General features: G+C 46.3%; 1 protein-coding gene across 4 annotated transcripts in view; it reads right to left on the reverse strand.

The window, feature by feature from the left end:
- Positions 1-515: 515 nt before the first annotated feature.
- The window catches only part of GAB2 (GRB2 associated binding protein 2), a 202,101-nt gene continuing 179,439 nt past the window's right edge, over positions 516-23,177 (reverse strand). For 3 of the 4 annotated variants that reach the window (XM_005579195.5, XM_045370231.3, XM_074014885.1), the window contains exons 4-10: positions 11,567-12,153; positions 10,217-10,311; positions 8,522-8,786; positions 7,256-7,346; positions 6,826-6,928; positions 5,491-5,616; positions 516-4,597 (exon numbers count right to left, since the gene is read on the reverse strand). In XM_005579195.5, coding sequence (XP_005579252.1) covers positions 4,454-4,597; positions 5,491-5,616; positions 6,826-6,928; positions 7,256-7,346; positions 8,522-8,786; positions 10,217-10,311; positions 11,567-12,153 — 1,411 coding nt within the window. In that variant the 3' untranslated portion in view covers positions 516-4,453. The remainder of the gene's footprint in view (positions 4,598-5,490; positions 5,617-6,825; positions 6,929-7,255; positions 7,347-8,521; positions 8,787-10,216; positions 10,312-11,566; positions 12,154-23,177) is intronic. The other variant, XR_006691992.3, reaches the window with a different exon arrangement.

The following is a 23,177-nucleotide window of genomic DNA, read 5'->3' on the forward strand; positions in this document are numbered from 1 at the left end:
TTTTTCTCACGGGGGCTGGAGAGGCTGACGGGTGGCAAGGTGAGGAGTCAGCCTGCCCCCCCACCCCCGGTGACATGTGAGATGCCACAGGGAGCTGAAAGCCCTCTACTGAAGTGTGGTGTAAGTAAAGGTGTGAACTGACTTACCTTACTTATTGAGGGCGGGGTGATGCCCATGGAGAGGACTCACCTGGGAGGCAGCTCTCAAGCCTGTACCTAGCTCCTTCCCCGGGGCTGTGATGGAGGAATGGAGTTTGGGCCCCATGTCACACCTAAGTGACCTGTGAAAGTAAGTAGTAGACAGACACGCCCAGAACCCATCTCTAGACGCCTAAGAAAGATGGATTGGCAAATGCTAGTATATAATTTCCACTTTACAACAGACTGAGGTAGAGAGCATTCGTTCTTATTCATAGCCAAGTAAAATACCCAATAAAAATGGAATAGACTGGAGTGAGAACGGGTTCCAATGCCAAGCCCCTCAAGACAAGATGGACACAGCAGCTAGTTCCAGGGTACATTTCTAGTGGACTTTATTGTCCTGCTCCAACACCACAGTAGAAAGGGACCTGCAAGCTCCAGGCCTGTACCATGTGTCACCACAGCAAAAACATGACCCACTTGAACACACTCCTGCCCCACCCACCGGATAAATATGTTACAATTTTTTTTTTTTAAAAAAACAGAATACAACAGAATAAATTAATAACTTAAGTGATTAGGCACCAACAGTGATTTGAAAATTAAATGTCAATTTTAAATGGTAACAAGACAAGAACTCAAGACTGGGCTTCCACTAGCCCATTTTCTCTTCCTGACAAATAGTGACAATTCTGCACGAAATAATTCTAGATTTCAAGACACAAGTAGCCAACAAATACACAACACATGCCACCAGAAATCACACGATAGCCTGGATCTCTGGGGGACCCCCCCCCCTCAGTAGGCAGCCCCTTGTGGTCCCAGGCCCCAAAGAGCACTCGGGCAAGTCCCAGAAAGAAGACCCCTATGGAAGGGCTTTAGAGCTCCTGAGGCCAGCCTTACTTCCCCTGCATTTTATGAAGGCCCAGATGGGGAAGGAAGAGCTCTGGAAACGGGGTGGGGGTTCTGGGCCAAGATGTCCCATGGCAGAAGGGGCCAGAGTGGAGATGAGCTGAGCCCATGCTCTAGTAAATTCAGAATGGTTGTGCTTTTGTCCTAGGAATGGGGCATACTTTAATGGTTTCCAATGTAGAAGTTACCAAAGTCAAGCTAGGAGGGGACTGGGGATAGGTGCTGCCCACCCCTGACCATCCAGATCCCCCAGAAAGAAGTTACAGAGGGAGTCTCCTCTTCAAGCAGCTGAGCACCAGCTGTGGATGGGACCTCAGCGCATCTAATCCAACCTCCCATTCCACAGACAGGCAGACCAAGGACCTAAGTAGACACCATCTCCCTATTTGATTGTTCTCACTCAGCCTTGCAGAAGTGGAGCTGGAAGTGGGTGAAGAAGGCTCCTTGGAGAGCCCCAGGCAGGGGACTTGTGTGAAGTAGCGCTGGGTGGGAAGGTATCCCCCCACTTCCAGGGTCTCAGTCCTCGCCAGGCCCCCAGGAGAGGTGGACTTTGACCCATGGATAGGCCAAAGAACCAGTTTTTTCAACTGAGTTGACTCCTTTGTTGGGGGAGGTAGTGAGTGGAGGGCAGGGATATGCTAGACACGGCTGGTAGTTTGGGGCTTGTGAGCCAGAGCTTTGCTTTCAAAAGGCCAATTTTGCCTCTCATCCTTCCATCTCTACCCCTACACTTGCACCCGAGGGATTTTGGTAGTTACCGGAATCAGGAGCTGGAAGGCGGCCTCCTGGGAGATTCGATTTGAACACCTCAGTCGTGCTCTGAAGATTCCAGCCAAGGTCCACTCACATCATGGCACACTCAGAACATGCTCACATGTTTATGGGAGGCTGCAATAGTCTGGGGCCCACTTGTGGCTGCTGCGGGTACAGGGAAGGCACCAGTGAAAAGCTCTGTTGTATGGGGCCCCTTGCGGAGGGCCTTAAAGGCACACATTCAGGGCTGGGCAGAGTGAATCAGCACCCTGCCAACTCTGCCCAGTGTAGGCGCTGCCACTGCTACCATTCACTTGTTGGAACACCAAGGCATGGCCCCGGCACTTCTGAGTGGCTGGACCCATATGCTCAAAGGCCTTTTGTTCCCAAGACACAAGGCTTTCCAAGTCTCTCCTTCCTTCTTCCTCCACTGGACCCAAGCCCTGCCCTCCTGCTCTGTAAAAATCTGACTCATCCCCTTTTCCTAGAATCCACCTTCCCTGATTGTGACCCCACTCCTGCCTCTGGCACCAACCTCCCTAAGTCTTTACTTCCTCTGCCCTCCATCAGCATTTAAAGTCTCTCTCTGATGGCCATCACCACTGTCTTGTGTCCTTGTCCTTTTTCTGATTGTGACTATCTCAAGTTCAGGGACAAGGTCTGATTGATTCTTGTGTGGTTGGTGCTTAACCCCAGAGACTGGACACAGCAGCCATTAATAAATGCTCCTTGAGTTGATCTAAACTAATGCTAGGAGGAGAGGTGCAACTCTTGAGGAAATAACTTCTTCCAGGATGGGACTTAGAGAATGGCTAGGCCATTGGTCTGGTGAAGTATGCATGCTCATGGGAGCTGAAAGGGGAGTGGGGGCAGAAGGGAGTAGCTGCCCCCATTGAACATGGCAGGAAGTCACTCTTTGGGAAGAAGAACGTCTGTTCATCCCAGGGTAGAATGAAACATCTAGTCTGTCCTGTTGCTTCTGAAACTCTTGAAAATTTAGTCAAGAACTGTCAACATAAAAAAATTCAGATCCCCCACCCTAGGCTTAAGAGAAGGAACTTTGGATGATGCCCTACACCCCATCCCTGTTAATCTGGTAGCCTTTCAAGCCCGGGGAGGAGAGTCCAACATGGCTCCTGGAATGCTAGAGAGCAACAGAGGACGGATGAGATGAGGAAACCCAGGGCCGGCACCAGGCCAGACTCGTTCCTACCCTGCGATCTGACATACGCCACAGCCCATGGGCACAAGCTGTCAGCCACATCTGATGTGGTCCTCTAGGCATCATTCTTCCCTGCTTTCTCCTTGTCCTGGCTGACCTGCTGTCCCTCCATCCTAGGAACGGTGCTCATGTCACACCACCATGCACACCACTCTTGCACAACGTGTCACTCCTTCACTTTCTGCTCCACCCTGTACCCCCAAGCATTGCCTTGGGCACTCCCCCACGCCCAGGCCCTTTGGATATATTTCCCCACTTGCTACATGGCCTTCACCCCTGCTTCACATCTGTCTGCTACCTCTGCACCCAACTTCCACTGCACTGCTCACTACATAGAAACTCGCTGCCCCACCCCACTGCAGAGTCCCCTGCCCTGCTCTGCGCCTCTGCCCAGCCTGTGCCTGTCCCCGGGTTCCCCTCATTCCCTGAATCACACCCATCCATACCACACTCCCTCCCATATTCCCCACGCCTTTACCATGTGTTCCTGCCCACATGCTTGGTCGCCCAGCTTGGTTCAAGTCTTCCCCTGTGTGATGCTTTCAAGGTGAGGCTGGCGGGAGGCCTTTGAGGGGGTTGGGGAAGAGGACTGCCCTTGGGCCTAGAGTGGGGACCCAGACCCCACAGTGTCCTTGTCATCTCTACCACCTGAGCTCCAAGCCCTGCTCCTTGCTTCTCTAGGTTGGCCATCATCAGTTTTCCCTTCCTTTTGTCCTTCATCCTCCGCCTGTGCACCCCACAGCAGCTGTCCTGCCATGGCCTTAGCCTGAAAGTGGGGGTCCCTGCAGATGTCAGCTTTCCCTCTGCATCTGGGCATCTGAGTCCTTTACCCCTCAAGACCACTGCTGGGCCTCCTTCTCCACCATCTCCTCTTTTAGTGGCCTTGCTTCTCTCCTGCCAAGAAAAACAGGAATGAAAAAGTCCATTATCCACTTTGGTCTGCTGGTCCTTGACTCCCTGGGTCGGTGAGACTTGTCTTCTGGGACTGAAGGAGAGGTAGCCCAGTGGCCGGAGGGAAGATAGCTGAGGGCTGTGACTGAACGTGAGGTGTGGAATCTGGCTCAGAGCCCCAGCCCTTCCCTCCAAACATCTGGTAGATAGTCAGGTCTAAAGGACAGGAAAAGGCTGAAGGATGCTTTTTGGCAATAGCTCCTAACTAAGGTGGGTGGAGGCATGGCCATTACTGATAAAAATCACAGCTGGGCCCCGAGTGGGCAGAGGAGGTGCCTTGATCAGGCCCTCACCTCCCAGGGGAAGGGTTCAGGGTCCCTGATGTCAAGTGCTTTGAAGGCTGAGACTGGCAGAGTAGAGAGGAGGTGAATGGAAGGAACAATGGGAGAGGGGAGAGGGGTAGGGGAGATGTGAAGGGCCAGCTCTGGAGACGCTGCCTCCTGGCCCCTCCCTGGGCTCTGCGGTGGCCCTCTCGTCACAGCTTGGCACCCTTGGAAGGCTCCGAGGACTGCCGCACATCTGTCCACTCCTGCATGGTGTTCTGCAGGGCCTGGGTCTTCTCCTTGTCCACCTGAACATAGTCCACCTTCTCATCAGAAGTGACAGATGAAGTAGATGGCTGAGGGGACAGAGTGGGAAAGAGGGAGTAGCTGTGAGTTACCAGTTAGGTGGGGAGGAAGAAGATGGGCGTGGGATCTTCCTGAGCTGTCTGAAGGGGAGAAGAGCATGGCCTCTGCCTGCCACTGACCAGCCTCAGGAGCCTGGCTTCTCTTTCTGAATGTGGGCTTTAAAGCTCAGACTCCAAACTCATTATCCCTCCTGCAGGATGCGGCAGCCCCTGCCAGCCCTTCTTACTTCCCGGCTCCTGGGACGACCCAGGCCCTTCCTTGGCCCTGGTGGATGGGTCCAGGCCTTCATCTCTGCCTCCACCCATCTCTGTCAGGTTGCTCATCCAGGGGAAGGACTTTGCTGGGTGTAAACAAGCACCAGCCACAGGACTTTACGTGCTGTGCTCACCGCCACCCTGTGAAGGGGAACCATGCTGAGGCACAGCTCTGCACCCTGCTGTCTAGACTGCTTAGCTAAGGGTACCTCCTGGGGAGGCTTTCCCAGGCCTGGAAGTCCCTTGTGAAGGCTGATGTATTGACGGCAGGGCTCTGGGACACACCTAAGAGCCCAGGACCAGGAGGCAGTATCCTCATTCCTGGATCTGTTGCTGATTCACTTTGTTTAGCACAATCAGATCTCTATGCACTCATTTGCCCATCTCTACAACACGGGGGGTGGGCTGACTGATGAGGTTCTTTGAGGGTACTGTGCTCTGAGAGCAGGAATAGGAGTCTTTAGACCTAGGTGAAAGCTCTGACTAAAGATGCATCATAAAAGCTAGGTACTGGAGCAGGAGGGAGGCTGAGTGCTGCTGTTCAGTGTTGAAGGCACCCTGACCTCCATGATCTCTGCCTCTGGGGCCCTGAGAGCTCTTACTGTCCCCCCAACCTCTACTCCAGGCACCTTGCGGTGGGGGCTTGGGGAGCTCGGCTGGAAGTCCAGGGCCAGATAATCGACGCTGCCGGTGCTCTTCTTAGGGGCAGGACTGTTGGTGCCACTGGGAACGGGAGATGCAGACACTGGGTTTTGCTGTCACGAGGAGGAAAAATCCGTGAGTGTAGAGAACAGACTAACCCACCACCCAGAAAAATACCTCTGGGAGTAAGAACACTGGTTCCCTGAGCCCTACTCTGACTCATGCATCATGCTAAGGACTTTTCATGTTCTCATTTTAGTCCTCATGACAATCCTGTAATGTACGTATGATTACTGTTGATATTGTTTAAAACAAATATGAAACTGTGGTTCACTTTACTTTCAGAGAAGTGACTTTGCCTGTAGTTACACAGCTGCTGAGTGATGGGAATCAGGTCTATTTTCTGACTTCCAAACCTGTGCTAACCCCTGTGCCACACTGTCTCCTTTATAGCACATCAGGCCAAGTCTCATCAACAGGGGCTCTCCTGAGACACCCAGCCTTTGCTTGCTGGCGCTTAAGAAGGGAGCACATTTCCTTTATGCATTGGAAAGTTTTCTTCTGTTGCACCAAATCAGCCCCTCTGAAACTCCCACCTGTGGCCTGGAGTGGGGTAGTCACCCCAAAGCAGCTTGCTCCCCCACCTAGCTCCTCCAAGATCTGAACAGGCTTTATCTCCAGGCTGCACAAAGCCCGCATTTCTTCAGATGACACACTCTGGGATCCTGTCCATCCAGACTCCTGCTGTAGCAAAGCACCACCTCCTCTAGGACTTTCCTGAAGTCTTATTCTAATGAGAAGGTGATAGTCCTGTGTTCTGTTTGTTGGCTGCTTTATTGGTTGGTAATTCATTCTTTCACTGTCTGTGCAGTGACTACCAGGTGCTGGGCAGTTATGCCCTTAATGGAAATCTCAGGGAAGAAATATCCTCCTCTGCCTGTGCTGATAGCTCTATTACGGCCTCACCAAAGTGAGTTATGTGCATGTATGCCTCTCACCGCTGAGGAGATACCTCCAGCACTGACTATCCAAGGGCACACAGATCCTGCCACCTGTGTCACTGTCATGAGAGAGGCAGGCCCCTGCCCTTGAAGACCATGACTTCGTTGGGACAGGTCTCATGTCTTCCTTACATCTGATGACAACTCCTACTGCTTGATAAATAGGTGCTCAAGAAGGGTTTGTAGCAGGAGACTAAATCATGAATAATACAAGGAGTCCCTGGGCAGAGGTGAATTAGCTAAGCTGGGAAGTGGGGAACTGAGCGGTGGGTCCCAGGGGACTTTGATAGGAGTCATTCCAGCGAAGCCCGAAGGACTCACCATAGGGACGTAGTTCTCTTCGCTGTCTCCTGAGTCTGTGCTGGTGATGCTCTGGGTGGAGATGGGGCGGCAGTACTGGGAGGAGCTGGAGTTGAAGGTGTGGCTGTTGTGGGAAGGAAGAATCAACACTGGGGAAGCAGCATGGCTGCTGCCCTGTTTCTAGCCTACAGCTGAGCCCTGACCCTCACACACCCAGACCTCAGCCATTAAAGCTGCACACTCCATCAGATTAAGATCTGATATAGGGCAAGTATAATTATTCTCTTTTATAGCTGAGGAAACCAAGCCACAAGAGATCAAGAGACATGATCAGCTAATGATAGCGTTAGCATCAGAATCCAGCTGTCCTGGCCCACAGGCCAGCTACCATTTCACTCATCTTCTCTAATGGGCTGACTCCAAGCTCCCACCCCCACACATAGGCACTCACCTGGCCCTAGACCAAGACTTGGTGATAGGTGACTTGAAGGGGAGTTCATCGATGACAGTGTTGTTTCTCAGGTCAAGTGGTGTTGGCTTTGCTGGAGCAGGAAAAGAAAGTCTGGTAATCAGCCAGTAATAATGCTACACATACACAACTTATATATAACACATGAGCATGTTTATAAAGGCCTGCAAAGTCATTCCAGTTTCACACAGGGAAACTGATGCTCAGCGAGGTTATATAATCTTTGCCCATATTGATGGGCCTTGAAGTCATGTCTTCAGACTCCAAATTAAATATTCTTTCTGCTGTATCTACGGTAATTATATTTTCAGAATCAAAAATGAGGACACAGGGTTTGACAACAGATTCTTCTCCCTCGATTTATGACTTCATTTAAAAATAAGAGACTATATATAAAGATATATTTATATATAATACAGATATTCATATATATTTACATATATTTTCTTTGAGACAGGGTCTCGCTGTGTTGCTCAGGCTGCAGTGCAGTGGTGCAATCTCAGCTCACTGCAACCTCTGCCTCCTGGGTTCAACTGATCCTCCTGCCTCAGCCTCCCTAGTAGCTGGGACTACAGGAGCCTGCCACCACGCTTGGCTAATTTTTGCATTTTTAGTAGAGACGGAGTTTCACTGTTTTGGCCAGGCTGGTCTCAAACTCCTGACCTCAGGTGATCCACTCGCCTCAGCCTCCCAAAGTGTTGGGGTTACAGGCATGAGCCATGGCACCCAGCCAAGAGACCATATTTGAAGTGGAGATGGTCACTGTGACTACTCTCTGCTGCTCCTGGCCAGGTCTGTGCAAGCCACAGTGGAGGAAGGTAGATGCCACAAGGGCCTGAGGGCTTCAGTTTCACATGCTAAGATTTGAATTCCCTGTTGGTCAGACCCACAGGGGGCTATCTCTGCCCAGCTATCCTACTCCTCCCTTTGAATCCTTGCCACTAATCCAAGACCAGGAGAGTTTGAGATCACAGCAGACTGGTAACTTGCCTGGTCTACATGCAGGGAGCACAAACCTGACTTTACTGAATGCCTGCTGTGTACCAAAGTACTATCCTAGATGCTCTCCTTCACAGCAAACCTGGAAGGTAGGAATTACCATCTTCATTTCACAGATAAGAAAACTGAGACTCAGAATTTACATGATTTGCCCAAAGTCACACATCCCAAGGATCCACATGACCCCTAAGCAAATGGAGAGTCCCTAGCTATTGTCCAGAGATGGGACAGGGGAAAGAATGGACTTACCTTTCCGATCAGGTTTGAGGTTGCGGTTGACAGGGGGTGGCTGGATCTCACTTCCTCTGCTGGGGCCTCGGTGCATAGGAAGGGTTGTTGATGGGTAGCCAAGTGAGTCAAAGTGATGGGCCCCTGGGCTCATTGGGATGTAGACGCTCTGGGAATTATCACCTGCTCGTTCCATGGCCAACAGGGTGGAAGAACCTGGGTTCATGGGCACATAGTTGTCTTCAGAATTGGTGCTGTCTGATCGGCCCACAGTCATTTTCCCTGGCTAGGGAGAGGAACAGTGAAAGAAATACAGCTGTTACTAGCAAGAAGAAACAGGAAGTAGGTAAGACTTTGTAAACTAGGCAAGACAAGTCATGACTGGGTTAGCTACACTTTGAAGCTGTAAGGGAGACCCTGGGGAGACCAAATAAGAAAGCAGAGTAGTGGGAGGTTAAGGCAGTTGGATCACTTGAGGTGAGGAGTTCGAAACCAGCTTGGCCAACAAGGCGAAACTTCCTCTCTACTAAAAATACAAAGCATTAGCTGGGCGTGGTGACATATGCTTGTAATCCCAGCCACTCAGGAGGCTGAGACACGAGAATCGCTTGAAGCTGGGAGGCTGAGGTTGTAGTGAGCCAAGATCACACCACTGCACTCCAGCCTGGGTGACAGAGCGAGATTCTGTTTCAAAAAATAAAAAATAAAAGGAAGCAGAGTGGGAGACAAGAATATATGAGGTCTGTGGGCCCCTTCAAGCCTTCATGATCCTTTGGCATCCACCAATAATTTTTGATAAATCTAGAGTATAAAATATTCTTGGTGACTGGGTCCACTTGGCTTTCTGGATGCCTGACCAACACCGTGGGTAGCATAGTCCATAGACTGTAGGTTTGGTTCAGGACCTGCCCTCCACCTCAAGTCCAGACTCACCATTGGCAGGTCAGCATCTCGGGCCCTGGATCAGAACAAGGAGCATATTAGGAGTCCTGGCTCTGAAAGGTGAGGTCTGGGGCCAGTTGTGTTTCCCCAGTCCAGGTTCCTAAGTACCTGGGGCTCACTCCAGGCACCTAGGGGACCACCAAGCTGCAGTTGGAGCTTCTACAGAGTTGTGCAATACAGCACCCTTAGCTATAGCCTTCCTCTAACTCTTGTTCTACGTGCCCTGACATACAACTAAGCTGCTTCTGCCTTGGTTACCTGATTTCACTGTCTTTCCAGTGGGCCTGAAGCCAGGCCTTGGTTTTCTTGCCTGACACGTTGGAGAACTGTGTTAGCATCTTCCAGAGGGCAGCCTGGGATCCTGCTCTCAAGCCATAATTCTGCCACTTAGCATGACTGTGAGTACTACCCTTGCCTGGAGTCTCACACTGCAGCCTCCCTCCTACATGTGAGGCCATGTGGGTAAGGTTGTTGCCTTAGAAGATCCCCCACCGTGCAGCCTGGGTCTATTGCATTCTAGACCCTCTGCTTACCTATAAGGTTGGTGAACCTTGTAATCCAGTCTACCTTAGCACATACATTTCTTCCGGACTAGAATACTTGTATCTTACTTGTCCAAAGACTCAACGCAGGGTTCTGAACTGAGACAAGAACTTGGGCAGGGTCTTAAGATGGAGATGCCATCACTTTTTTGGGGTTGTGCTTTTAGTTCCATAGGTGTGGCCTTTTACCTAACCAGGCCTGCCTGAGGACCCCTGGTTAACCCACACTCACCAGTAAAGAGCCGACTCCATCACTCATGGATTCAGCAGACCGGCCTGCACTCTCTCCACCACGCTGTGGGTACTCGTAGGTCTCACAGGAAGAAGCTGACAGAGGAAGGAGGATCCGTATGTACTCATGGTTGATTCATGTGTTGACACTTCCCCATACCCTCACCAGTGTGGTTCAAGGTCTTACTGATACTCCAGAAGATACCACTCTCAACCCCAAATGATAAGGAATTTCTTCGAACACATCACTCCTCAGTTCAAAAATCCTCCTGGGCTTCTAGATGTAGCTCCAATGTTAGCATCTGCAGAGAAGCCATCCTTGACTACTCTACCCTCATCTATGCACCTCTCCTTTGACTCCTATAGCACTCACCTGTCCCACTCACCCCAGCCATCACTTCTCTGAATACCACAGTAACAATACTTGTCCTGATTTATATGTGTTGGTTTTATTTTCCCAATGAGATGTAAGCTCTGAAGGGCAGGAACATGTTTTATGTATGTCTTTATCATCTCAGTTCCAAAGCACAGTACGACTGCTCAAGTTGTTGATGGATTGAAAGGCGGCAAAGAAGTCTAAACCAGGAGCTGGGACTCTAGGGTCTGAGTCTCATCTCTGGCACAATGACTCTGCAACTCTGTTTAAGTCTCTTAACTGTCATTGGCCTCATGTGAGATGGAGACAAGGAGGTTTTGTCCCACCAACCTCTCTGCCTGGCTTAAACAACAGGATGGACAAGAAAAGGCTTTGCGAGCTATAAAGCAAGATGCAAAATGAAAGGAATTAATATTGTTCTATTTTTTCATCATACAGAGGAGGTTATATGCAGAGTTGGAATACTCTCAGTGGAAAACAAGTAACAATAGAATTTAGGTACTTCAAAAAAAATTTTGACTTCAACCAAAGAGATTCAAGTATGATTCAGAAAATATTCTTAAGATCTCATTTTGCTTTAACAGTCTGTTAGTCCACACAGGTTTCACTCTAGTTTGGACTGATCTTCTAAATTTATTTTTTAGATCTTTGGTTTGATTTATAAATGAAAAAATATAATGATTTGGACTTCTAAACCCATAATGTTATACTGTGGTTAGTCAAGAATGTCCTATTCTCCATTAGAATATTAACTTCTCCGGGACTAGCTCTGTTATACAACTGCTAACAGCCTCCTGTGCTGGATGACCCAACTGGTAAGTGATCTGGGTAGAAGACACCTACATTTGTGAGTATCAGTGACCTAGGTGGTTCATAAGTTCCCCTCGGCCACAGATGACCAAGGACTACCAAACTATTGAGAACCCCTGTGTTACCTCCTCCTCCCTCTGAGTCTCAGCTAGGGCTTATACTGACCTCGGTGAAGTCGGCTGTTGTCCATTGCAGGGAGGGTGTTGCGTCTGGGAATGGTGGCAGCGACAGATCTGCTATTTTCACTGATTGGAGGTCTCTGCTGAGGACTACCCCATCGAGGTGTTTCTGCCTGACTTGGCTTGGGGGGGCGGGGTGGGGGAGCTATGGCTGAGTCCCCAGGAGTGGCCACTGTCATGGCATTATGGTTTTTGTCCAGAGTGAATGTCCTAGGGATCTGGTAGGCTGAGAGTGGGGTGGCCGGAACATCCATATTGTCTACCAGGAGGTCCCCAAACTCCCGGCACAGGGTGTTGCTGGGTGTCTTAAAGGTGTACACATCCTCATTATCTGTCTCGGAGCCTGTGAGGCTGCCCTTGGTGTGGCCATGGGAGGCCAGGCTGCGGGGGAGGTCGTAGGTACTGTCTCTGAATTCTGTATTGTGCCGGCTCGGCTTGGGAAGGCTATAGAAGCCATGGACTTGACCACTGACCCCGTTGACACAGTGTCCATTGCCCTGGGCAAGTTTTTGTACAGCCGTGTCACTTCTCATGAGAAAAGAGGCTCTGGTGCCCTGAGAGAAGCTGGCACTCCTAAAAGAGAAAGAAGGGAAGGGGCAGGAGGGTGAGACAAGCCAAGGACTGCCCCCAAGGAGACAGGCTGGGATGTTCAAAGCCCCATGAAGTTAATTGATGTGGGCAAAACACAGGATGAGGAGTCAGGCTAACCTGAGGTTTACCTACAATTTGCCAATTACTAGCTGTGTGACCTTGAAGCAAAGCACTTTCTCAGGAGCTAGGACTATAGGTTTAGGCATCTGTAAAACAGTGACTAAAAGCATATTTTGAAGGTTGTTTAGATATTAGACTCTAGCACATGAATGTTTAAACAATGTTAGACTTCATCTGTCCCCCATCTCCAAATGGCAGTTATTAGCGGGGGTTATAACCCCCACTCCCTGACCAGGTATCAATAAGCCAGTTGGACTGCCTATCTGTTCATTGTTTTAAGTACCACAGAATATGCACATTCAAATACAAATGTTGTGAGACAGTGGAAAGAACCTTTAAGTTGATGACAGGAAACAGCAAACAAGTCATTTCATCTCTCCGAGTCTATTCTGCCACTGTGAAACTAGCCCATGGGTATTGATATTGTAAGTTACAAAGAATTATTTGGGTCAGGTGCAGTGGCTCATGCCTGTAATCCCTGCACTTTGGGAGGCTGAGGTGGGAGGTTCACTTGAGGCCAGGAGTTCAAGACCAGCATGGGAACATAATAAGACTCCATTGGTACCAAACGAACAAACAAACAAAAAAACAAACTAGCTGGGCAGGGTGCTGCACACCTGTCGTCCTAGCTCCTGAGGGGGCTAAGGCAGGAGGATTGCTTGAACCCAGCAGTTCGAAGTTAGAGTGAGCTATGATCACACCACTGCATTCCAGTCTAGTAAACAGAGTGAGACCCTGTCTCAAAAAAACACACCCCCCAACACAAACAACAAACTATTCAAACGTAAGCTATAGATTTATTTTCTACAATTATTTATGGTTGGTTGAGAGGCATTTTGAGGGGAAAGATCTCTTTCCAGAGATCTAGAAATCTATAGGAAGAATGGTTTCCTGTTTGGGAACCATATTCAGGATAGAAAAAGTTTTGATTAGTACATTTTTAAATTTAGGTTTTGGGCAATAAGGCAAGCAGTAAAAAGAGATGAGAAACAAGAGGGGAGACTTGTGTTAGGTTCCAGTACTGCTACCGATATGTGCTGTGCCTCCTCTCTCAGGTGTGACCTAGTTCGTCACAATGATTTCTAAGGGCCCATCTGGCCCTGATGCGCTGCAAAAGCCCTTCGCTTCACAAGAGTGGTTTTCAAACTAGATTCTATGTTCTCTGCAGGTGCTTTGGGAAATTGGAGGGTGAGGTTCTGAGCAAGCAGGGATTTAGGTCTGCTTCTTTAGCTTTTATATGATGATTCTTCATAGGATTTCACTTGGGGAAAAAAAGAATCAATCCTTTGTAGCAGTGATTCTCAGCCTTTTGGAGGCTGTAAGAGTTTTTAAGATTCTGGTCAAAAGCTCTTGAAGTGTCTCATCAGAAAAGGCAAATCTCAAATGCATATAAGCTTGTGGGGGCTGTAATACATAGCCCTCTGAGGCCAATCCCTGGACCTTTCGCCTTACAGAAGCTCTCTCAGCTCCTGAGGAGTTTGTTATTTACAGATGTGGCCACCAGATGGTGTTAGAAAATACAGGCCAGAGCTCAGAAAGAGGAAACAGGTGTGTAAGCCAAGCTTCCTCTCATGTAAACTGTACCCATGATGGCTAGGAGTTCCAGGTCATTCTCCAAACCTTCACTGATGCTCCTCCCTGGGCCTCTGCACTCCTCCTCCCTTTCTGTTCCATTCCACACACATAACCAGGCCAACAGCCAGGGGCTCGGATGATTGAACATCTAGCCTTCAGATAACGTAGTGTTCGGAGGAGAGGACGGGGTGGCGGGGGGAGCTAATGGTAGACATAAGGTGTTAATGTTGTATGCATTTTTTTGGTGCCTTTCATTTTGCTTTTTTTGTTTTGGAATTTCCAACTCTCTGTTGGATGCGCCCATCTGGATTTGTTCATTTTACATTTACTGATGTCCTAAGTTCCATCTGGGCCAGGCAAGAGGGATACAGAGATGCCACCTGCCCAGTGAGGGGTGGTCAGGGAATGTCACAGTAGTGGAGGAGGTGACATGGATGCAAATCATTAGTCAAGTAGGGGTGAGTATGTAGCTGTTGACAGTTGGTATCAGCCCTTGGTGGGGTGGTGGTAGACAACATCAGGGAAGCCTCCTTCAGAGATGTTATTATCTTGAGTGAGTCTGGAAGGATGAGCCACAACTGGCCAGGCAGAAGGCAGGAGAAGGGAAATGGTGTTCTAGTTGAAAGCTCAAAGATGTAGAACACAACCTGGCAAGTTCTAGGAACTTGAAGCTATTCAGGCTGCAGCAAGCACATTAGAAGGCAGGGTTGAAAGAAGACAATGCAGGCCAGGACTGAAGGGAATAGGGAGCCTCTGAAGGATTTCAAGGTGGCAATGGGGTTGCAAGAGCATCACAGGTACCCTGCAATAACCTTCAACATAGTCAAGAACGAACTCATCATCTTCCTCTGGAACTCTTACTTCTCCTCCTGACTCTCTTATTTTGGGAATGGCACCAGCTACTTAAGCCAGAAACCTGGGAGTCACCCACATTATGATTTCTGCCCAGGGCCTCTCTGATCCTTCCATCCTACTACTATTTACTTTCCTAACTTCCCAGTGTAAACATTTTCAATACTGCCTCAGTGCTTCAGGATTAAGCCCAAACTCCAAGGTTTATCCCAACTCATCTCACCAATCTTTTCTCTTTAGTTCCCTTTTCCACTCTAGAATCCAAACCTAACTTTGCAGTGTCCCCTGTGTGCCCCAGTCAGTCAAGCATTGGGCTTTGTTGTGTTGTTGGGCTGTGTCTGGAAGACTTCTTACCTCAATCTGGCAAGCTCCTATTCCATTTATCCTTCAAAATCATCTCAGAGGACACATCTTTCAAGGCCATTCTTACATCCTCTACCTCTAAGCATTGCTTAACTTAATCACTTGCTTAACTTTGTTCTTGGAGCAGGGAGCAAGTGTTGCCTATATTAGGCACCATTACTACTTATCTCTGCCAAGAGACTGTGATTTCCTTGAAGAAAGAAACTGTGTCTTACTCTTTTTTCTCTCCTTAGCACCCAGCTTAATGCTTGTTGCAATATAAATAATGAATAAATGTCTGTTGTAAGTAAGCAAATGAATAAACAAAAGTATGGGGCTGCCACCCCTTTTCCTGGGCTTGGCCCAAACCTTCTGATCAGCAGATCAAAACCCTTCCTCTGTAGAACCCACTAGCTTATGTTCCAACTTCCTTCTACCCCAGCATCGTCCCGTCTCACTCACAGAACTACTCACTCATCCCTAAACATGTCCTGTGTAGTCTAAACTTCAGTCCTGTTCTCGCATTACTCACCTCCCTGTGGAATGCTTCCTTGATACATCAACATTTTACACAAAGTCCACAAGAAGCCTTTTCACTCTACAAAGGTATTACGGGGTCCCTAATTCTCCTTTTTACGGTAATCATTCCTTCCTCTGTGCTACCCACAGCACTCTGTGCTTCCATCACAACACTCACCTTATTCTGCCTTATGTCAGTTATTCAGGTCTGTGTCTTTCCACTTCTACCAGACCATATGCTCCTAGAAGGCAGAGGGCCATATCCTGTACCCTGGCATAGTGCCAGGCATATGATAGATAATAGTGACACATATTGAGGGAGACTGATTATTACCTCAGTAACCAAGTAAGAGGAGTTGAACTAGGGACTCTTGCCCAAAGTTACATATTCAGAGGGTAGCGAATTTGTTCCAGCACCCAGGTGTCTGGGCGCCCCCGCTGCACAAACCATGCTACAGTGTGCTCCCTTTGGGCAATAATCCAGATGGGGAATTCCAAATACTCAGCAGTCCTGTGGCCTTTAGTATTTTCCTGTAAACCTTAACTGAGGCCTATGTCACTGTGATGACCTGAGTTGCTTTTGTGGGATGGATAATCCACCCGGACGTGGTGGATTTGGAGAGAGGCTTCCCTTCCAGGGCTGGGCTTACAGGAGCCTTATAAAATAGGCAAGATCCTATGCCATACATATCGCATGTGATCTCATTTTAAATCATCCTAACAGTTCTGAGACACACCTCTTTCTTTTCACATTATCAGATGAGGAAAACAGTAAATGGCAGAGTTGGTGCAGGAAAATACTCAAACACAAGTATGTAGGGGAGCTCCCCGGAGGCAAGAAGAAGTTTGAGAGAAGATATTCCCTCGAGTCAGCTGTGCCAAGTGCCTTTCCTTTCCATTCCTGGCCAATGGCTCCTCCGGAGGCTAGAGAGGCTACTGTCATCACACAGCATCACACAGTCTCTCCCTTGGCTTTTTTTTTTTTTTTTTTTTTTTGGTGATGGAGTCTCACTCTGTCTCCCAGGCTGGAGTGCAGTGGTGCAATCTTGGCTCACTGCCACCTCTGCCTCCCGGGTTCAAGCAATTCTCCTGCCTCAGCCTCCCGAGTAGCTGTGATTACAAAAGCATGCCACTGCACCTGGCTAATGTTTGTATTTTTAGTAGAGACGGGGTTTCACCATATCAGCCAGGCTGGTCTCGAACTCCTGACTTCGTGGTGCGCCCGCCTCGGCCTCCCAAAGTGCTGGGATTACAGACATGAGCCACTGCGCCTGGCCTTCCCTTGGCTTTTAAAAATGGTTTTCTAGTTTTTCTAGCCACTTCATTTTGTACTTGTTTTTCCACACATTTTCATATAATTTTATATACCAAACTATATGATGATTTTGCTTTTTTCTATCCCACTGGATTTCAATAGCCCTAATGATGAAGGACTTTTGATTTTCAATGAGTATGTTCCCATTTAAGGGTAACTTAATATAAAATGCTTGTAAGTAGATTAACCACCATTTAGAGTTCTGTAACTGTCACTGGCCATTGTTTAAGAGGTCATTTGAACTATCCTCTTGCATTTGACCCATTCCAAATGGATTCTTCCTGTGAAAGAAGAAAACTCAGAAAACTCTGTGTCACATATCTTTGTGATGAGGTGATCTTTGTATCTCAAACCCTTCTGGCTGCAGTTCTGAGCCAATTTTGACAGGGCTCTCTGGTTACAGAGTAAAGCTGTGTATGTGAACGAAAAGTTGTATATTTTGCCTTTGGTCAATCAAAGCCTCTGGTGGATGAGTTAGGGAAGACTTGGAAAAGATTAATGATGGGTAAGCTCTCGATTGACATTTCTAATTTTACCATTTACCCACCATCTTTCTATAGAGTACTGCTGCAGGATCATTGCTTCTGGAATCTCATCAATGAAATTTCACTCCCCATAACCCTCACCAGAATTATGGCTTTTCAGGGCATGTGACTCACATCAATCTGTTACAGGTTTAATAGCCTTCTTGAAATAAGACGACAGACACTGGCTAGCATCCGGAATGAGGCCCCAAAGGCTGGAGGACAAAAATAAGTCCAGTGAAACCAATTTGTCTTCAAAGAGAAAAAGAACTCTTATTTGTCTTGACTCTGCCAGTTCAAAACTCTTTCAATTGGCAATAGATATTATTCTGAGTAGTTACTTATTTTAGCTCAGTGGAAGACCTGCATTTTGAGAACTGAAGTTATTTTAGCAGGAATACATATTATCTAGTACTTGAAGGAAAACTAGTGGCTATTATTGCAGTAAAAGTGATGATAAATACATAATTCACAGTTTTATTTCTAAGGTGCTTAATTTACTGTATCTTTAGAATCAGGTTCCCACATAAATGAAAAAAGAGATAGAAGACTGGTATTAGTAGCGTCAGTAATCCAATCAGACATAATTATGTCTAGTCTATGCTATGCAGGGATGAATGGGCCAATTCACTTTATACTCCCTACTCAAAAATAACCTTATAGGATTACTTTGGAGATCATATGAGGTACGCAATGTAAAAGTGCTTTGTAAACTTTAAAGCATCATTTCTTTTTTCCAGAGCACCTAGTATATAATGTGAATGTTAGAGAAAACCCAGGATTAAAGCCTCTTCATATACTTACCAATACTTGGCAGGCACTGTTAACCTTTTTTTTTTTTTTGAGACAAGGTCTGGCTCTATTGCCCAGGCCGGAGTGCAGTGGTGTGATCTCAGCTCACTGCAACCTGCGCATCCTGGGCTCAAGCCATCCTCCCACCTCAGGCTTCTGAGTAGCTGGAGCTACAGGCAAGCACCACCATGCCTGGCTAATTTTTTTTTGGATTGTTTTTGGTAGAGACGGGGTTTCACCATGTTGCCCATGCTAGTCTCAAACTTGTGAGGTGAAGCAATCTGCCTGCCTTGGCCTCCCAAAGTGCTGGGATTATAGGCATGAGCCACTGTGTCTGGCCTGTTAGCCATTTTTATTTTAGCCCTTCCAGCAGAGGTAAAGCAGAATCTCACGGAGATTTTAATTTGCATTTCCCAGATCACTGAACATTTATTCATGTGGTTATTGGACATTTCTGTATCTTTTTGTGGTGAAGTATCTGTTCAAATATTTTGCCCACTAAAAAAAAATTGGATTGTTCTCTTCTTATTGAGTTGTAAAAGTTCTTTATATGGACCAGAAACAAATCCTTTGTTACATATGCGCGTTGAATATTTTCTCACATTTTGTGACTTGTCTTTTTTTTATTTTATTTTTTATTTTCGAGATGGAGTCTTGCTCATCTGTTGCCCAAGCTAGAGTGCAGTGGTGAGATCTTGGCTCACTGCAACCTCCACCTCCTGGGTTCAAGCAATTCTCGTGCCTTAGCCTCTCCAGTAGCTGGGACTATACGTGAGCACATCCATGCCTAATTTTTGTATTTTTAACAGAGGTTTAGCATGGTGCTTCATCATGTTGGCCAGGCTGATCTCGAACTCCTGGCCTCAAGTGATCTGCCTGCCTCGGCCTCCCAAAGTGCTGGGATTACAGGTGTGGGCCACCACGCCCAGCCCATTTTGTTTTCTTAAAGAGGCCTCTTGAAGAACAAGTTTTAATTTTGATAAAGACTACTTTATCATTTTTTTCTTTTATGATTCTTGCTTTTTGTGTCCTATATAAAAATCTTTGCTTACCTCAAGATCATGGAGATACTTTCTTCTAGAAGTTTCTTTTCTTTTCTTTTTATTTAAATACAGGGTCTTATTCTGTCACTCAGGCTGGAGTGCAATGGAATGATCTTGGCTCCCTGCAGTCTTGATCTCCGCCAGGCTCAAGTGATCCTCCCACCACAGCCTGCCCAGTAGCTGGGAATGCAGGCACACGCGACCACGCCCAGCTACTTTTTGTATTTTCTGTAGAAACTGGGTTTTGCCATGTTAGGCAGGCTGGTTTTCAACTCCTGAGTTCAAGCAATCTGCCCTTCTTAGTCTTCCAAAGTGCTGGGATTACAGGCGTGAGCTACTGTGCCCAGCCTAGAAGTTTTGTAGTATTGGATTTTACATTTATGTCTCTGACACATTTTAATTTTTGGGTGAGTGGTGTGATATGAAGTAAAGGTTGCTGTTCTTTTTTTATTATTCCTATATGAATGTCAAGCTGTTTCAGCATCATTTGCAGAAAAGGTTTTTCCTTTCTCCATTGGCACCTATATATTATATATTTTTAATAATTCTTTATATATTTATATATTTAAAATATTTATATATGCATTTCAAATATTTATACACATAAATGTATTTATATATATCTCTCTCCTGGACTTGCTAATTTCTTCTAGTGATCTATAGGTTTTTATCCTTTTACCAATACAACATTATCTTGTATCTCTTACTACAGTTTGACAGGAAGTCTTGAAATCAAGTAGTATAAATCCTGACTTTACTGTTGTTCTTTTAAAAATTTCTTTGGTTGCTTGGCCAACATGGTGAAACCCCATCTCTACAAAAAATGCAAAAATTAGCCGAGAGTGGTGGTGGCACGCGCCTTAATCCCAGCTACTCAAGAGGCTGAGGCAGGAGAACTGCTTGAACTCGGAAGGCAGAGGTTGCAGTGAGCCGAGATCATGCCACTGCATTCCAGCCTGGGAGACAGAGCAACAGACTTTTCCTCCCCTGCCTCTGGAAGGGGCTGCCATGAAGGTCTCTGACATGTCCTGCAGACATTTTCCCCATGGTCTTGGAGATTAACATTAGGCTCCTTGCTACTTATGCAAATTTCTGCAGCCGGCTTTTCTCCCCAGAAAATGGATTTTTCTTTTCTTTTTGAGACAGAGTCTCACTCTGTCGCCTAGACTAGAGTGCAGTGGCTCGATCTCGGCTCACTGCAAGCTCCGCCTCCCAGGTTCATGCCATTCTCCTGCCTCAGCCTCCCGAGTAGCTGGGACTACAGGCACCCACCACCACGCCCGGCTAATTTTTTGTATTTTTAGTAGAGACGGGGTTTCACCGTGTTAGCCAGGATGGTCTCGATCTCCTGACCTTGTGATCCGCCCACCTCGGCCTCCCAAAGTGCTGGGATTACAGGTGTGAGCCACCGCGCCCAGCTGGGTGTTTCTTTCCTATCACATCATCAGGTGGCAAATTTTCCGAACATTTATGCTGTGCTTCCCTTATAAAATTGAATGCCTTTAACAGTATCCAAAGTCACCTCTTGAATGCTTTGCTGCTTAAAAATTTCTTCCACAAGAAACCCTAAATCATCTCTCTCAAGTTCAAAGTTCCACAAATCTCTAGGGCAGGGGCAACATGCCGCCAGTCTCTTTGCTAAAACAACAAGAGTAACCTTTGCTCCAATTCCCAACAAGTTCCTCATCTCCATCTGAGACCACCTTAGCCCGGACCTTATTGTCCATATCGCTATCAGGCTTTTGGTCAAAGCCATTCAACAAGTCTCTAGGAAGTTCCAGACTTTCCCACATTTTCCTCTCTTCTTATGAGCCCTCCTAACTGTTCCAACCTCTGCCTGTTACCCAGTTCCAAAGTCGCCTCCACATTTTCGATACCTTTTCAACAATGCCTCACTCTACTGGTACCAATTTACTGTATTAATCCGTTTTCATGCTGCTGATAAAGACATACCCGAGACTGGGATTTTTATTTGGATTGTGTTGAACCTACAGAACAATCTGAGAAAAACTGTCATCTAAATAATATTGGATTTTCTAGTTCATAACTACTGTACATCACTCTCCAGATTTAGGTCTTTAATTTCTATCAGCAACATTTGATAGTTTTCACTGAAGAGGTCTTGCATGTTTGTTGTTAAATTTATTCCCAAGTATTCCACGTTTTCCGGTACCATTCTATAAATAATTAAAATTGTTTCATTTCCCCAATTGTTTGCTGCATACTGTAAAACTTATTTTTTCCAAAAAAACCTTTTTATCTTGTATGACCTTGCTAAATTCACTTAAAAATTTTTTTTGTTGTTGTTAAAATAGAGACAGGTTTTCGCCATGTTGCTCAGGCTGGTCTTGAATTCTTGAGCTCCAGTTATCCACCTGCCTCAGCATCCAAAGTGTTGGGATTACAGGCATGAGCCACCACACCAGGACTCTTACTTCTTTTTCTTCCTCCATGGAACTGACTAGGATCTCCAGTACAATGTTACATAGAAGTGGTAAGAACAGGTACTTTCTCCTTGTTTTCAATCTTAGGGCATTATGTTCAATATTTCTCCATTATGCATGATCTTAGCTATAGGGTTCCTTAGAAGTCCTTTATCAATTTAAAGAAGTTCTCCTCGATTCATAGTTTGCTAAGAAATACTTTTTTTTTTCAATGAAGTATTGAGTTGTCAAATGCTTCCTCTGCATCTATCGAGGTTATGATTATATTATTTTTCTCCTTCATTCTCTTAATGTAATGAATTACACTGGTTGGTTTTTTTTGAAGTCAAACCAACCTTACACTCGTGGGATAAACACTACTTTGTCACGATGTCTTACCCCTAATGTATACATACATGCATATTCCCTAATATACATATATTGTCCCTAACAGACACATATAGATATACACACATACGTATTTAGTTGGATTTGACTGCTAATCCTTTGTTTTTAAAGAGCATTTCTATTTATTATTCATGGGAGATATTGCTCTCTAATTTTATTTCCTGTCATCTTTGCCAGATTTCAATAGTAGGGTTACGCTGGTCTCATAAAATGAGCTGTGAAAGAATCCCCTCCTTCTATGTTTTCTGAATGACTATGGGTAAGATTTGTGTTATCTTTGAATGCTTGGTAGAATTTACCAGTAAAACCATCTGGGCATAGTTTTCTAGGTATTTGCTTAAGAGAAATAAAAACAAATGTTCCTCCAAAGATTTGCTCATTACTGTTTAAGAACAAATGGGTCTTAATTTGTAACAGCCAAAACTGGAAACAATCTAAATGCTTATCATCATGTGAATGGAAAAGTGAATTGTGATATAAAGATACACTGTACTACTGAGCAATAAAAAGGAACAAACTAATAACACATGGAAAAACATGGATGAATCCCAAAAGCATTTTGCGGAATGAAAGAAGTCAGGAAAACTAGTACATACAATATGATTCCATCTATGTAAAATTCTAGAAAATGCAAATTAATCTGTAGTGATGGAAAGACTGTTACTGGTTCTCTAGGAATGAGGTAAGGGAAGGATGGATTACAAAGGGGCATGAAGAAACTTTATATAAATGCCAACGACTGTACTTCAATTTCTTCCTAAAAACTTGTGGGGAAAAAAAAGGGTGGGGAAATGTAAAATTGAAAAATCAGTTTAAAAATCATCTTACCTGAGCAGAGACAGAAAAAGATTGGGAAAAAAAGAGAATGTAAGTGATTGTTGGGTCAGTATCAAGTGGTCTAGCATATGAATAACTGAAGTCTCAGAAGGAATGCCCATCAGTGATAGACTGGATCAAGAAAGTGTGGTACATATACACCATGGAATACTACGCAGCCATAAAAAGGAACGAGATCATGTCCTTTGCAGGGACATGGATGGAGCTGGAAGCTGTTATCCTCAGCAAACTAACACAGGAACAGAAAACCAAGCAC

Source organism: Macaca fascicularis, chromosome 14, assembly GCF_037993035.2.
Source record: "Macaca fascicularis isolate 582-1 chromosome 14, T2T-MFA8v1.1".
NCBI lineage: Eukaryota > Metazoa > Chordata > Mammalia > Primates > Cercopithecidae > Macaca > Macaca fascicularis.